The sequence below is a fragment of the Lissotriton helveticus genome, chromosome 5_1 (assembly GCF_964261635.1).
Source record: "Lissotriton helveticus chromosome 5_1, aLisHel1.1, whole genome shotgun sequence".
Lineage (NCBI taxonomy): Eukaryota > Metazoa > Chordata > Amphibia > Caudata > Salamandridae > Lissotriton > Lissotriton helveticus.
In genome coordinates this window covers 2034422976-2034435729 of record NC_136065.1, presented here as the reverse complement: position 1 = coordinate 2034435729, position 12754 = coordinate 2034422976, and the positions used below count along the sequence as shown (strand labels likewise).

At 44.7% G+C, this 12754-nt stretch overlaps 1 protein-coding gene across 2 annotated transcripts in view; it reads right to left on the bottom strand.

The window, feature by feature from the left end:
• Window positions 1–8706: 8706 nt before the first annotated feature.
• Window positions 8707–12754, bottom strand: part of LOC144756218 (uncharacterized) — a 161403-nt gene continuing 157355 nt past the window's right edge. For both annotated transcript variants that reach the window (XM_078645834.1, XM_078645833.1), the window contains one exon: window positions 8707–10323. In XM_078645834.1, coding sequence (XP_078501960.1) covers window positions 9458–10323 — 866 coding nt within the window. In that variant the 3' untranslated portion in view covers window positions 8707–9457. The remainder of the gene's footprint in view (window positions 10324–12754) is intronic.

Below are 12754 nucleotides of genomic sequence, written 5' to 3'. Positions count from 1 at the left end.
GTAGTTTGAAATAATGTCTTTAGTACAGCGTGGCCCACACTTGCTTGTTGTTTTGCCTGCACATCTACACAGTAGTGTTTTGTAAAGGTGTGCGTAGTAGACCATGTAGCTGCTTTACAGATATCATCTAATGGTATGTTTCCTAAGAATGCCATAGAAGCTCCTATCTTACGGGTAGAATGAGCCCTAGGAGGAATGGATAAAGTGCGTTTTGCTTTTTGGTAGCAAATTTGAATACACTTAACAATCCATCTAGCAATGCCTGATTTTGAAATTGGATTGCCTTTATGTGGAGGTGAAAAGGACCCAAACAGTTATTTAGTTTTACGAAAAGCTTTTGTCCTATCTATGTAGTATAGAAGTGCTCTTTTTACATCTAACGTGTGAATAGCTCTTTCTGCAACTGTTTGTGGTAGTGGGAAAAATACCGGCAACTCAATGGATTGGTTGAGATGGAACGGTGAAATGACTTCTGGCAGAAACTTTGGATTTGTCTTGAGAACCACTTTATTATGATGCAGTTGTATAAATGGTTCTTGGATGGTTAATGCCTGGATCTCACTCACTCTTCTTAGTGATGTGACTGGTACTAAAAAAGCAACCTTCCATGTAAGAAACTGTAACTCACACTTATGCAGTGGTTCAAAGGGCGGACCCATACGTCTTGTAAGAACAATATTTAAATTCCATACTGGAGAAGGTGATATTCTTGGAGGAATTATTCGTTTAAGTTCTTCCATGAATGCTTTACTTGCAGGTACCCTAAACAAGGACAACTGTTGTCTGTTTTGTAGATATGCTGCTATAGCAGCAAGATGTAATCTATTTGAAGAGCATGCTAAATTAGATCTTTGTAGATGTAAGAGATAGCATATGATGTTTTGTATAGAAACATCTAAGGGGTTAACCTCGTTATGTGTGCAATATACAGCGAATCGTTTCCATTTTGCTGCATAACATGCTCTAGTGGTAGGACGTCTTGCTTCTTTAATGACATCCATGCAATCAGGAGGTAAATTTAGATATCCAAACTCTAAGACCTCGCTAGATTGAGCTGCATTGGGTCTGGATGCATAATCTCTCCATGGTTCTGTGTTAGTAGATGTGGAGAGAGTTTTAGTTTGTGATGTGCTACTACAGAGAGCTGCAGTAGCGTTGTGTACCACGGCTGTCTTCCCCCGTTGGTGCTATTAGAATAAATGTGAGAGAATGTTGCCTTAGTTTCCGTACCACTAATGGAATTAGTGGGTGAGGTGGAAAAGCGTACGCAAATTTGTTTGACCAGTTCATCCATACCGCATTGCCTTGGATAATGGGTGTGGGTATCTGGCGGCGAAGCTAAGGCTTTTGGAGTTGCTTTGTGTGGCAAACAGATCTATCTCTGGTTGTCGCCACATTTGAAAGAACGGCTGAAGAACTTGAGTATGCAGCTCCCATTCGTGTATCTGTTGTCTCTGACGACTTAACAGATCTGCCAATTGATTGTGAACTCCTGGTAGATGTTCTGCTAACAGATAAATGTTTTGAGGAATGGCCCATCTCCAAATGCTCTGCGCCAGCCGGGAGAGCTGTAGGGAGTGTGTTCCTCCTTGCTTTTGAATGTAATACATTGCTGTCATATTGTTCATCCGGACTAGTACAGCTGTGTTTGATATGTAATGTTGGAACGATTTTAGAGCTTGAAAGATTGCTAGTAACTCCAGATAATTTATGTGAAGTACCTTTTTGTTTTATTGTCCACGTACCTTGTACTGTATGACTTTGTAAATGCGCTCCCAATCCCGTGAGAGATGCGTCTGTGGTCAGTATTATTTGTGGAACTGGCTCTATAAACGGCCGGCCCTTTGAAAGGTTTTTGTTGTTACACCATTGCACAGAGCGATGCGTCCGGTCGTCTACCACCACCAGATCTGTTATTTCCTGTTGAGTCTGATTCCACTGACCTGCCAAGCATTCTTGTATGGGGCGCATTTGTAGTCTTGCATATGGGACTATTAAAATGCAAGATTCCATCATTCCTATTAACTGCATAAATACTCGAGCCTGTAGTGAGTGTTGTGCTTGGAATGTTTTGATGAGATTTTGCATAGCTTGTATTCTCAGTAAGTTGGGGTACGCTATTGCCTTGGAGGCATCTATAGTTGCACCTTGGTACTGTAGAGTCAGGGACCGTTGTAGATGTGATTTCTTTTAATTCACTGTAAACCCCAACTTGTGCAGCAGGCTGTTTGATGCGTTTGCTGTACGCATTGGTTGTACAACTTGGATTTCATTAGCCAGTTGTCTAGATATGGGAATACATGAATGTTGTCCCTTAAGTGTGCTGCTACTACTGCTAGACACTTTGTGAATGCTCGAGGTGCTGTTGTCACTCCGAAGGGGAGCACCTTGAATTGGTAGTGCTGACCTTCTAGCACGAACCTTAGCTATTTTCTGTGAGACTGATGAATGGGAATGTGGAAGTAGGCGTCCTTGAGGTCTAATGTGGCAAGGAAGTCGCCTTTCTCTAGCAACGGTAAAACTTGTTGTAATGTGACCATAGGAAAGGGGTCTGAGTGTATGTACTGGTTTAGGGGTCTTAGATCTAGAATTGTTCTGAGAGACCCGTCCTTTTTGGGTATGAGAAAATAAAGGGAGTAAACTCCTGTGTTTTGATGTTGCTTTGGTACTGGTTCTTTTGCATTCTTTTGCAGTAGTGATTCCACCTCTTGCCTTAATAGTAAGAGGTGTTCTTGAAACATAGGACGTTGTCTGGGTGGTATTGTTGGAGGAGTGGAAGTGAGCTCCAGACAATAACCTGACTGAATTATTTGTCTCACCCACCTGTCTGTGGTGATTGAGTTCCAGACAGGTAGGAACTGTTGTAATCTTCCCCCGACCGGAGTGGAATGGTCTGGGGGGATGGAAGGGTTGTCACTGTTTCGGAGTAGAGGCGTTACGATTGTTTTTGCCTCTGCCTCTGCCCTTATTATTGTTTCCTCTATACTCTCCTCTATAATATCCCTTACTGGGCGAGGTTTGGTTGGGTTGTTTGTAAGTAGAGGAGGTGTTATTAGTTTGGAAACTCTTTGATGCACCTTATACAAGGAGCGACGAAAGGAAGGTCTATGGGCTTGTGTTTGTAGTGCTCCCATTGATTTTGCGGTATCCGTATCTTTCTTCATCTTTTCTAGTGCACTGTCTACATTTGGACCGAAAAGATGTTGCTGGACAAATCGCTGGTTTAATATACTGGCTTGTACTTCAGGTTTGAAGCCACGGATATTTAGCCATGCATGCCTACGCAACAATACCCCTGTATTTACTGCTCTAGATGTGGTGTCTGCAGTGTCTAGCTCGCATCTTATGGAGGTATTAGTTATAACTTTTCCTTCCTTTATTAAGTCAGCAGCCCTAGCCTTATAGTGTTCTGGCAGGTGTTGCATGAGTGACTCAAGCTCATCATAATGAGCTCTGTCATATATTGCTAACAGAGCTTGAGTGTTAGCAATCCTCCATATATTGTCAGCTTGTGATAAAGTGCGTTTCCCTGAAGCATCTAAAAGCTTTGGTTCTTTGTCAGGGGTGGAGCATCCCCTGTTTTTTGCGAGTTGGCTCTTTTTCTCGCATTTGACACTACCAGAGAGTCTAGTGGCAACTGCCCCTTAATGTATGCAGGATCAGAGGGAGCCGCTTTATATTTCTTTTCCAGTCTGGGGTTAATTACCCTGGCCCTGACTGGGTCTTTAAATATTTCTGGTGCGTGTCTTACCACTCCATTAAGTATTGGAAGTGTGGTAGTGGTTTTATGGGACGTTAACAGTGTATCCAAAAGAAAATCCTCTTTTATTGGATCTGTATGCAGGTCTACACCATGAAAAGTAGCTGCTCTATGGATGAGTTGTGTGAACCCAATGGTGTCATCTGGTGGAGATGGCCTAGACGGGTATGCCTCGTCTTGTGGTAGATCTGGTGCACCTGGTGCATTGTAATCCTCCCATGGGTCAACTGATGATCCAGCCATATCATCTGGGTCATTCATGTAATCTATTTGCTGATAACTCTGTTGTGAGTATGTATCCCCATAATCCTCCTCTTGTGGTATTATACTATGTGTACTAGCTGGTGAGTGCACAGGAGAAATATCTGGTAGTATTTCTGGTGAAGGAATATTTGTAGGGGAAGTCTAAACATGCTTCTTTGGAGGAACAGGAGATGGTTTAGGACAGTCCATTTTCCTCTTTTCAGGCACTGTGTACACTTTTACAGTCTTTGGATGAATTTTTAGAGTCTTTTGCCTTACATCAGGTTGGAAAAGCTCTTCTATAGGTAAATCCTTATTCGGTGCCGATTTATGTGGTTTGGAACCATCAGGCTTAGCCTTCACAGTGTTTATTGCCTTGGAAACAGTTTGTGATTTTGGTTCCGAAGACTTTTCTAGCTTTTTCTTTGGATCTGTGCTTTTTAGATCCGAAGCTTTCGGTGCTGAAGAGTGATTCGATATGGAAACCGCTTTCGGGTCTGCTTTTTTCGCTACCGGAGTTGTCTTTGTTTCCGTAACTTTTGGAACGTTTTTCGGTGCCGAACTTGGTTTCGGCACCTCTTTTGGTGCCGAACTTGGTTTCGGTTCGGTAACTTTCAGCATTGATGGGTGTGTCGGTGCAGGTGTTAACTTCGGTTTAAGCCCTTTCTGCTTTTCGGGACCGACAGTCTGACTCGAGCCCGAGCCGACTGGAGGCTTTTTAATACTCTTCGCTGACGAGCCCGTAGGCGGGGCGTCGGAAGGTTTCGATCGGTGTGCACCCGGACCCGAAGGCGGGGGTGGAACCAAAGCCTGTCCCGGTATGGGGGGGTGAACAGGGTCGACGCTCTTACTCACGACCTGTTGACCAGCTGGAAGAAGATCGTCATCTTCGGATCGATCCTCCTCACCAGAAGCTGACTCTGCTTCAGAAGCGACGTCTTCTTGTTGTTCTTCGACGTCTACCTCGATCGGCGCCTCGTTGATGATGAGGTCTGGTGTCGACGACGATGACTACTCCATAGCTCTTCGAGCTCGACGATCCCCGATTGTTTTCTTGGACCGGAACGAAGCGTAGGCCTCACAGTCTCGACTCTCGTGCTCTGGAGACAAGCACAAGTTGCAAACCTCATGCAGGTCGGTGTGGGGAAACTTGTGTCCACACGGAGGGCACTTCTTGAATGGTGTTCTTTCCATGAGCCAAAGGCCCAGTGGCGCAGTTGGGCCCAACGGCCCCGATGAGCGCTGGAATGGAGAAGTGGATCCTCTCTTTGACGCGGGTGACCGGAATCAGTGTCAAAGACGATATTGATGTTGTAGGGGCCGAACGATGAACACATCCGAGCCCGATGGCGGGAAAAAACAATCTGAGGATGGAGTCGATGCCCATGCGCACAACGGTCTAAGGGAGGAGTCACCTAGCAGACAAAGACTCTTCCAAGACAACAACAAAGTGTAATCATTTTAGAACTCTGGACGCCTGAAACTGTAAAGGAACTACACCTGGGATGCTGCCTCCTGGACGGGAGCCCCTTACCTACGTCTTGCCACACCCGCTTCGCGGGTGCCGCTGCGCGGTGTGCTATACCGCCTGGGGCCATCACCTTACCGTTTGTCTGGGGAGAGAGGTGACAGGGAATCAGGGGTGGAGCGCTGCAGGGACTCGCATTCCCAGGAATCCCTGCTTGACCTGTGCCATCTGGTCTGCGCCCCCTGACTGCCCCGCCTCCTGGTCGCCTTATCTCATCTATATTACAAGTCCCTCCCCACGCTGCCAAGGGCGGGCCCGTTGTAGCCTGTTAGAGACCGTTTGTGACCGGACCGGGCCCCCCCCCCCCGGTTTGTGTATTTTCCATAAAGACACATCGTTTGTATGATTTGCATTACCCTCTGGTATTAGTTGATTATCGCTAAACACACCTCGACACACATCATGTCTACGAGGGGTAGTAGAAGCAAAACTGCAGCGGAACAAGAGCAGATAATTGGCCCCTTGGATAGCTTCATAACTAGAGCGAATGATGTTATAGACCAAGGTATTATTCTCTTTGAACGTAGAGTATCCCAAGATCTACAACAAGCTAGACGTTCATCTATGGGACTTCTTGCTCTAGCTAGAACGCCAATACGAACTCAGGACTCCGGGTCCTTACATGATGACAGGATGCCAAATATAGTGGACCTGTCTGCATCTGAAGTTTTATCTGTTTCCCAACTAAGTCTGGCACTAGAAAAGACACCTGACTTAGTTATCAACCATACACCAGATGAAGTAAGGAACAGAGAGTTAAGGGGTAGGAGGGAGGGTGCCATACAGAAACAAAAGAAACAAGTAAAGATACCAATGGTTAAGGAGAAGATTGCACCGAAGAAAAAAACCAAGTAAAGATAGGAATAGTAAACCAAATATTGATGAGACAAATGAGGATTTTGACTCAGGAAATATAGAGATCCAGACTACTGGGGGGGATACACGCAATTGCTGCGAAGCAACTAGTAATTTGTTAGAAAAAATTGGGGAACTTTTAAAATCATATCTCTCCCCAATAGAGACCAGACTTTCAAATATAGAGAAACAACTGGCTGGGCTTAATGTTTCGGCTAAAAACATCCCTAAGAAAGCCTCGAACATATCTAACCCCGCGGCTATTCTACCAGGTGGGACAAAACCAATAAATAGCAACATAGCAGACCCGGGGGCTAAGAAGACGATGGCACAAGTATTGAATACAACACTAACATCAAAGACACCAGCAGCCTAAGTTAATAAAAATCCAGTCAAGTCGACAAATAATTCTGCACCTCCCCAACACACTAAACAAATAGGAAGTCAAACTAGGACAACTCTAGTGCCCCCGGATAAGGACAAGGACAAGGACCAGAAGAGGGGAGAAAAAGAAAAAGAAAAGGAAAAAGAAAAAGAGCATAGACGCACAGTTCATCTTCCCCCAGACGCAAGCCCGTAGTTATGACTGGGGTCCCAGAGGTAGCGGACCATATAACTGAAACAAGTTGGTCTCTAAAAAATAAAGTACATTATTGGCTTAACGCTAATCATCCCCTCCCCCCACATTGTACAAGTAGGATTCTGTCAGTGCGCAGAGTACCCTGGATAGGGAAAGAGCGTAAAAGTATCCAGGATGATTGTGTCATAATTAATTTTGAGGACGCCCGTACTGTAGACTACATATGTTCTTGGGACACACAGGCCCCCTATAAACATATAGAAACAAAACAACTCTCCTTCTTCTATCCCTCCAGGAGTCCTGCCTGGCTAGGTCACGACAGGAATTGGAGTATACCAGGCTATCAAGAATGGGATTAAGAATGGGGAAGCTGGGGAGGGAACTTGGGAAATTGGGGAGGGAAATTTAAAAAAATCTTTTATTATGTCCTGTGGCCCGGGGAAGAGACAACTAAGTGTTATTGCGGTGGATTCTGATAAACTTTACTCCACTAACACTTTTCCCTATTTAGGAATGGTTTTTGCTGCGAGCGGCTCGTGGGGTGGACATTTGGTCCACGCCACGAGCAAGTTCTCAAAATCCATTAACTCTATTCTTAGCCTTCCACGGCCTAAGAAAATAGATGCCACAAAAGCAATTTAAATTTTTTTTAAATCACAATGTGTGCCAGTAGCCAACTATGGGGCAGAGATCTGGGGCTTGGGCAAAACACAGAGTATTCAGACTGAGGAAAACCGCTTCTGCAGGAAAATTCTCGGAGCACCTATTTCCTCCTCAGAATACATCTGCCACTGCGAACTGAATTTGCACTATATATCGGATTTTATTGCCTCCAGACCGGCAATGTTTTGGCTCGCTATCTGGAAGAACAACTTGGCTGGTCTAACCCATGACATTATAAGAGACTGCCTCAATTGTGAAAAAGGGATGCTAATCCCCTGACTCTCTGGAGTTTTTAAAGAATTGAGTAGCGTAGGCAAATGATATCTCTTTCTTGACCCTGGGAAAATTGAACTGGAAGATAAAAACATTTTAAGATCCGCATTGTACGCACTTTATAGAGAAGAAAGACTGGCAAGGGAATTAACCAAACCAACAATTAAGGCCTATGTGGATAAAGATCTGTACACACAACCAATCCCATTGTATCTCATGCTGCCAATGACAAGCTGGGAAAGGTCCTTACTCTTTCGCCTTAGGGGAGGCTCAATTAGATTTCTATTATGCTTCCCATTAGGTTACTCATCCCTAAAATCTGGAAATAATTTGTGCCCATGTGATGATAGGAGTTTGCAAACTGAATTACACTTTTTCTTCTTTTGTAAATTTTATCAAAAATATTTTTAATGGATTTTAGCCCCGTATTTTAAAAAAAATAGACCACGTTCTTTGGAGGAATCAAATTTGATGAAGTTAACTTTGAATAATGAAGAGTTGATATTTCGCACTAGCACTTTTCTAAGGGTTATTACTCATGTTCGGAAAACTATGGAGCACCCTTAGTAAATTTCCGACTTTACAGATAAATTGATTGTATTTAATAATATGCTGTATTTTGTAACTATGGTAATTTGATTTGGGATTGTGTGAATTGCTTTTATGAATTTGCAAAAATTCGAATAAAGATTTTGAATTGAATTGATTGTGTAATCATCCGGGCCCACCACCAGATGATGATCTAATGCTAAAGTGTGTGGTCTGCAGCCCATATGCCTCGAACAGAGGTGTTCACAGTCCAAATTCATCTTTTTGTGGAAAGACAAGGTTCATTTATTTACAGTTAAGACCACCATATAAATGACATTAAGTAAGACCCAGGCTAAAAGAAATTAAAAAAAATATATAGAGAAGTACTTAGTGCAGACTTAATAAGCAAAGTGCAGCAGATCACTATTGAACAGTTCCAACTACAGGAAATACCAGATGCAGTTATTCCTTTCCACACTAGCTTTCTCAGATGGGTGGCAGTAGGTGAGAATGTATAAACGATCAGGCAAATAAACTTCAACTGAAGAAGCTGTAAATAACACAAAGCAGATCTACAACTTATTTTCCCATCATTGGTGTAGGGAATCAACTGTCAATTGATATGAATACTCATTTGAAGTTCATAATTGAAGTTCCAGGTGAAAATTCTCTTGTGATGTTGAAGATACCTTTTGTGAAATGATCTATCAACTTCTAGGGTTCCAACCAGTGTAGACAATATAGGGTCATAGAATGTCCTTTTTAACAAACCTCTTACTGCATTCTGTGTATGCAAATGGCTTCTCACCCATGTGAAACGTCTGGTGACAGTGAAGATCACTTATTCACCAAGCTCTTCTTCTACTGAGTGCAAGAAAATAACTCATCCATGTTAACTCTACGATGATACTGAAGGTCTGTTTCATACATAAAACTCTTCACACATTAGATGCATGAAAATTGTCTCTCACCTGTGTGGATTATCTGGATATGTTTAAAATGTGTGCGCTGATTAAAAATCTTTTCATAATGATTGAATGAAAGTGGCTTCTTTATGGGTTCCCAGGTGATGTCGAAGATTTGACCTTTGAATAAACCTTTTTCCACACACAGTGCAAACAAAGGGCTTCTCACCAGTGTGGATTCTTCTGTGACGTTCTAAATGTGACTTATAGACAAATCTCTTCTCACACTCGCTGCAGATAAAGGGTTTCTCAATTGCACCCCTGTGGATTTTCAGGTGGCGTTCAAGTCCTGGTTGGTGAGTAAAGCACTTACCACACTCACTGCAGGAAAAGCGTTTCTCAATTTCACCTTTGTGGATTTTCAGATGGCGTTTGTGGTTTGCTTTGAGAGTAAATCTCTTCCCACATTCAGTGCAGGCAAATGGCTTTTCGTCATTTTGAATTTTCTGGTCTTGATGAAAGTCTAATTTAAACGCAAAGCTGTTAATATGGCTTTTGTGGTGATGCTGAAAATCTGACTTGGACACAAAGCACTTCCCACATTCATAGCAAGGAAAGGGTTTCTGAAGCTCACCCTTATGTATGTTCTGGTGACGTTTAAGCCCTCCCGGCTGAGTAAAACCTTTCCCACATTCAGTACAGGAAAAGGGCTTCTCACTGGTATGGTTTCTCTGGTGACGAAGAAGATAGGACTTGTGAGCAAAACCCTTTCCACAATAGCTACAGGGAAAGCGCTTCTTTAGCCCATGGTATTTCTGATGGTGTAGATGATTCCCAATTCTTTTAAATGCCTTTGTACCATCAGTGGAGAGGGTGTGCTTGTCCTCACTTTGGAGTGTTTGATATTGGTTAAGTACAGACTTTGGAATAGAGGTCTTGTTTTCATTGCATGTAGTGGACTCCTTCACAAGCATACTTGACATACCTGACATAGAATGAAAAAATAAATTAGGAAAAATATTTTCTTAATCAAACAAAACACATCTCAGTTGCCACCTGTGAAAGAGGGACAGTCATAATACAGACAAACAATCAATGATAGTCAAGAAGCAGAAAGATGTCACATTGGTCTCTGATAGGCATGTGCACTGAACTGCAAATGTTATTCTGCCCTATTACTGACAAAACTCAAGAAGTCCAATGAAAGCAAGTGTTGGACACCTTGAGTGACAAACGTGTACCAGTCCGTGCAATGACTGGCGAATGCCCAGTGGTGGAAAAGTGGCATGATTTTAAGCAGGCTAGAGCTGAAAAACAGCCAATCAATTACACAACAACTGAGAACTTCGATCAATCAGATTCTTCAGAGTAGATTACATCTTGGTTGTTATTATGGGAAAACCACTGTGTAGTTAATGCACAAGTTACTACTTGTGTAACGATATATCTGTAAGAGACATTAGTTAGTATTAGATTCCTTACCTTAGAATATCCCCAGGCGTCAGACTGGATCCGGAATTTTTTTGCGTAGCAGTACCCTTGCGCGTCGGTAGGCGTCGTCTGCGGCTCCGCGTCCGGCGTCGTGGGCGCCATGATGACGTCGTCGGAGTACTTAGACGCCGCCTCCGCGTGCTGATGTCAGTTCTTAGACACAGCTTTTCCGCGCCAGAAACGCAGAGCCATGTTAAAAACCAAAACTGGTGCCATTGAAACTAGGGCCCTGAAAGGGGACAACCCTAACCCTAGATATTGGTTCGCAGAACGGGGAGGATGGGCGGGTCGGTAAGGAATCTAATACTAACTAATGTCTCTTACAGATATATCGTTACACAAGTAGTAACTTGTGCATCTGAAAGAGACACGTTAGTATTAGATTCCTTACCTTAGAATAGATACCCCAGCAATACCAACCCCGGTGGTGGGTCTGCGAACCAATACTCACACCAGAAAGTCCTGGAGGACGGAACGGCCAAAGAAGCCATCCCTCCGGACTTGGCTGTCCAGGCAGTAGTGTCTCGCAAACGTGTGCAGCGATGCCCACGTAGCTGCCTGACAGATGTCTTGTAAGGGCACACCCCTGCCCAGGGCAGTGGTAGTCGCCGTGGCTCGGGTAGAATGAGCCCGCAATCCAGCAGGGGGCTCCTTCCTAGCCAAGGAGTAGCATGCCTGGATACACAAGATGATCCACCGGGAGATGGTCCGCTTGTGCACCGCTTTCCCCTTCTTAGCGCCCACGTAACCAACAAAGAGTTGGTCATCCACCCGGAACTGGCGTGTGCGATCCAGATAAAACGAGAGCGCACGTTTTGGGTCCAGACGATGGAGCCGCTCTTCCTCTTTAGAGGGATGCGGTGGCGGAAAGAAGGTAGGCAAGGTGATAGACTGCCCAATGTGGAAGGCCGTGACGACCTTGGGCAGGAAAGATGGTTTGGTACGTAGCACCACTTTGTCCGGATGGACAGAAAGGAAAGGTGGAGTACAAGAAAGAGCCTGGAGCTCACTCACTCTCCTGGCAGAGGTGATGGCAACCAGGAAAGCAGTCTTCAGAGTCAGAAGGCGAAGAGGGCAATTGTGAAGTGGCTCAAAGGGAGCGCACATCAGAAAAGTCAGAACCAGGTTCAAGTCCCACTGAGGCATCACAAACGGAACAGGAGGAAAAGTGTGAGTGATGCCTTTAAGAAATCTGTTCACAATAGGGGACTTGAACAAAGAAGGCTGATCAGGTAGCCTGAGAAAGGCTGAAAGGGCAGAAAGGTAGCCCTTGATAGTGCCCAGAGCAGAGCCCTGCTGGGCAAGAGAAAGAAGGAAGAGAAGAACCTCTGAAAGAGGGGCAGCAAGAGGATCCACAGCCTTTGCTGTGCACCATGCCACGAATCTGTTCCACCTGCAGGCGTATATCGACTTTGTGGAGGGACGCCTGGCTGTCAGAATGACATTACAGACTTCAGGAGGCAAGTCAAATGGCCTCAACTGTCGCCGCTCAATCTCCAAGCATGGAGGTGGAGACTGGACAGGTCCGGGTGGAGGACCGTCCCCTGCTATGCGACAGAAGGTCCTCCCGAAGAGGCAGACGAACCAGGGGATTGACTGACATACTGAGTAGCTCGGGATACCAGTACCTTCGAGCCCAGTCCGGAGCCACAAGGATGACTTGGGCCCGGTCGCGCCTGATCTTCTTCAGCACTCTGGGCAGAAGTGGTATAGGCGGAAAGGCGTACAATAGACCGCAGCTCCACTCGCGACGAAAAGCGTCTCCGAGCGAGTGCCGCCTTGGAAATTCCAACGCGCAGAACTGATGACATTGCACGTTCTCTTCGGTGGCGAATAGATCTAACCAAGGCTCTCCCCATTGCTGAAAGAGGCCTTGCGCCACGTCCGAGTTCAGACGCCATTCGTGATCCATCATGCACCTGCGG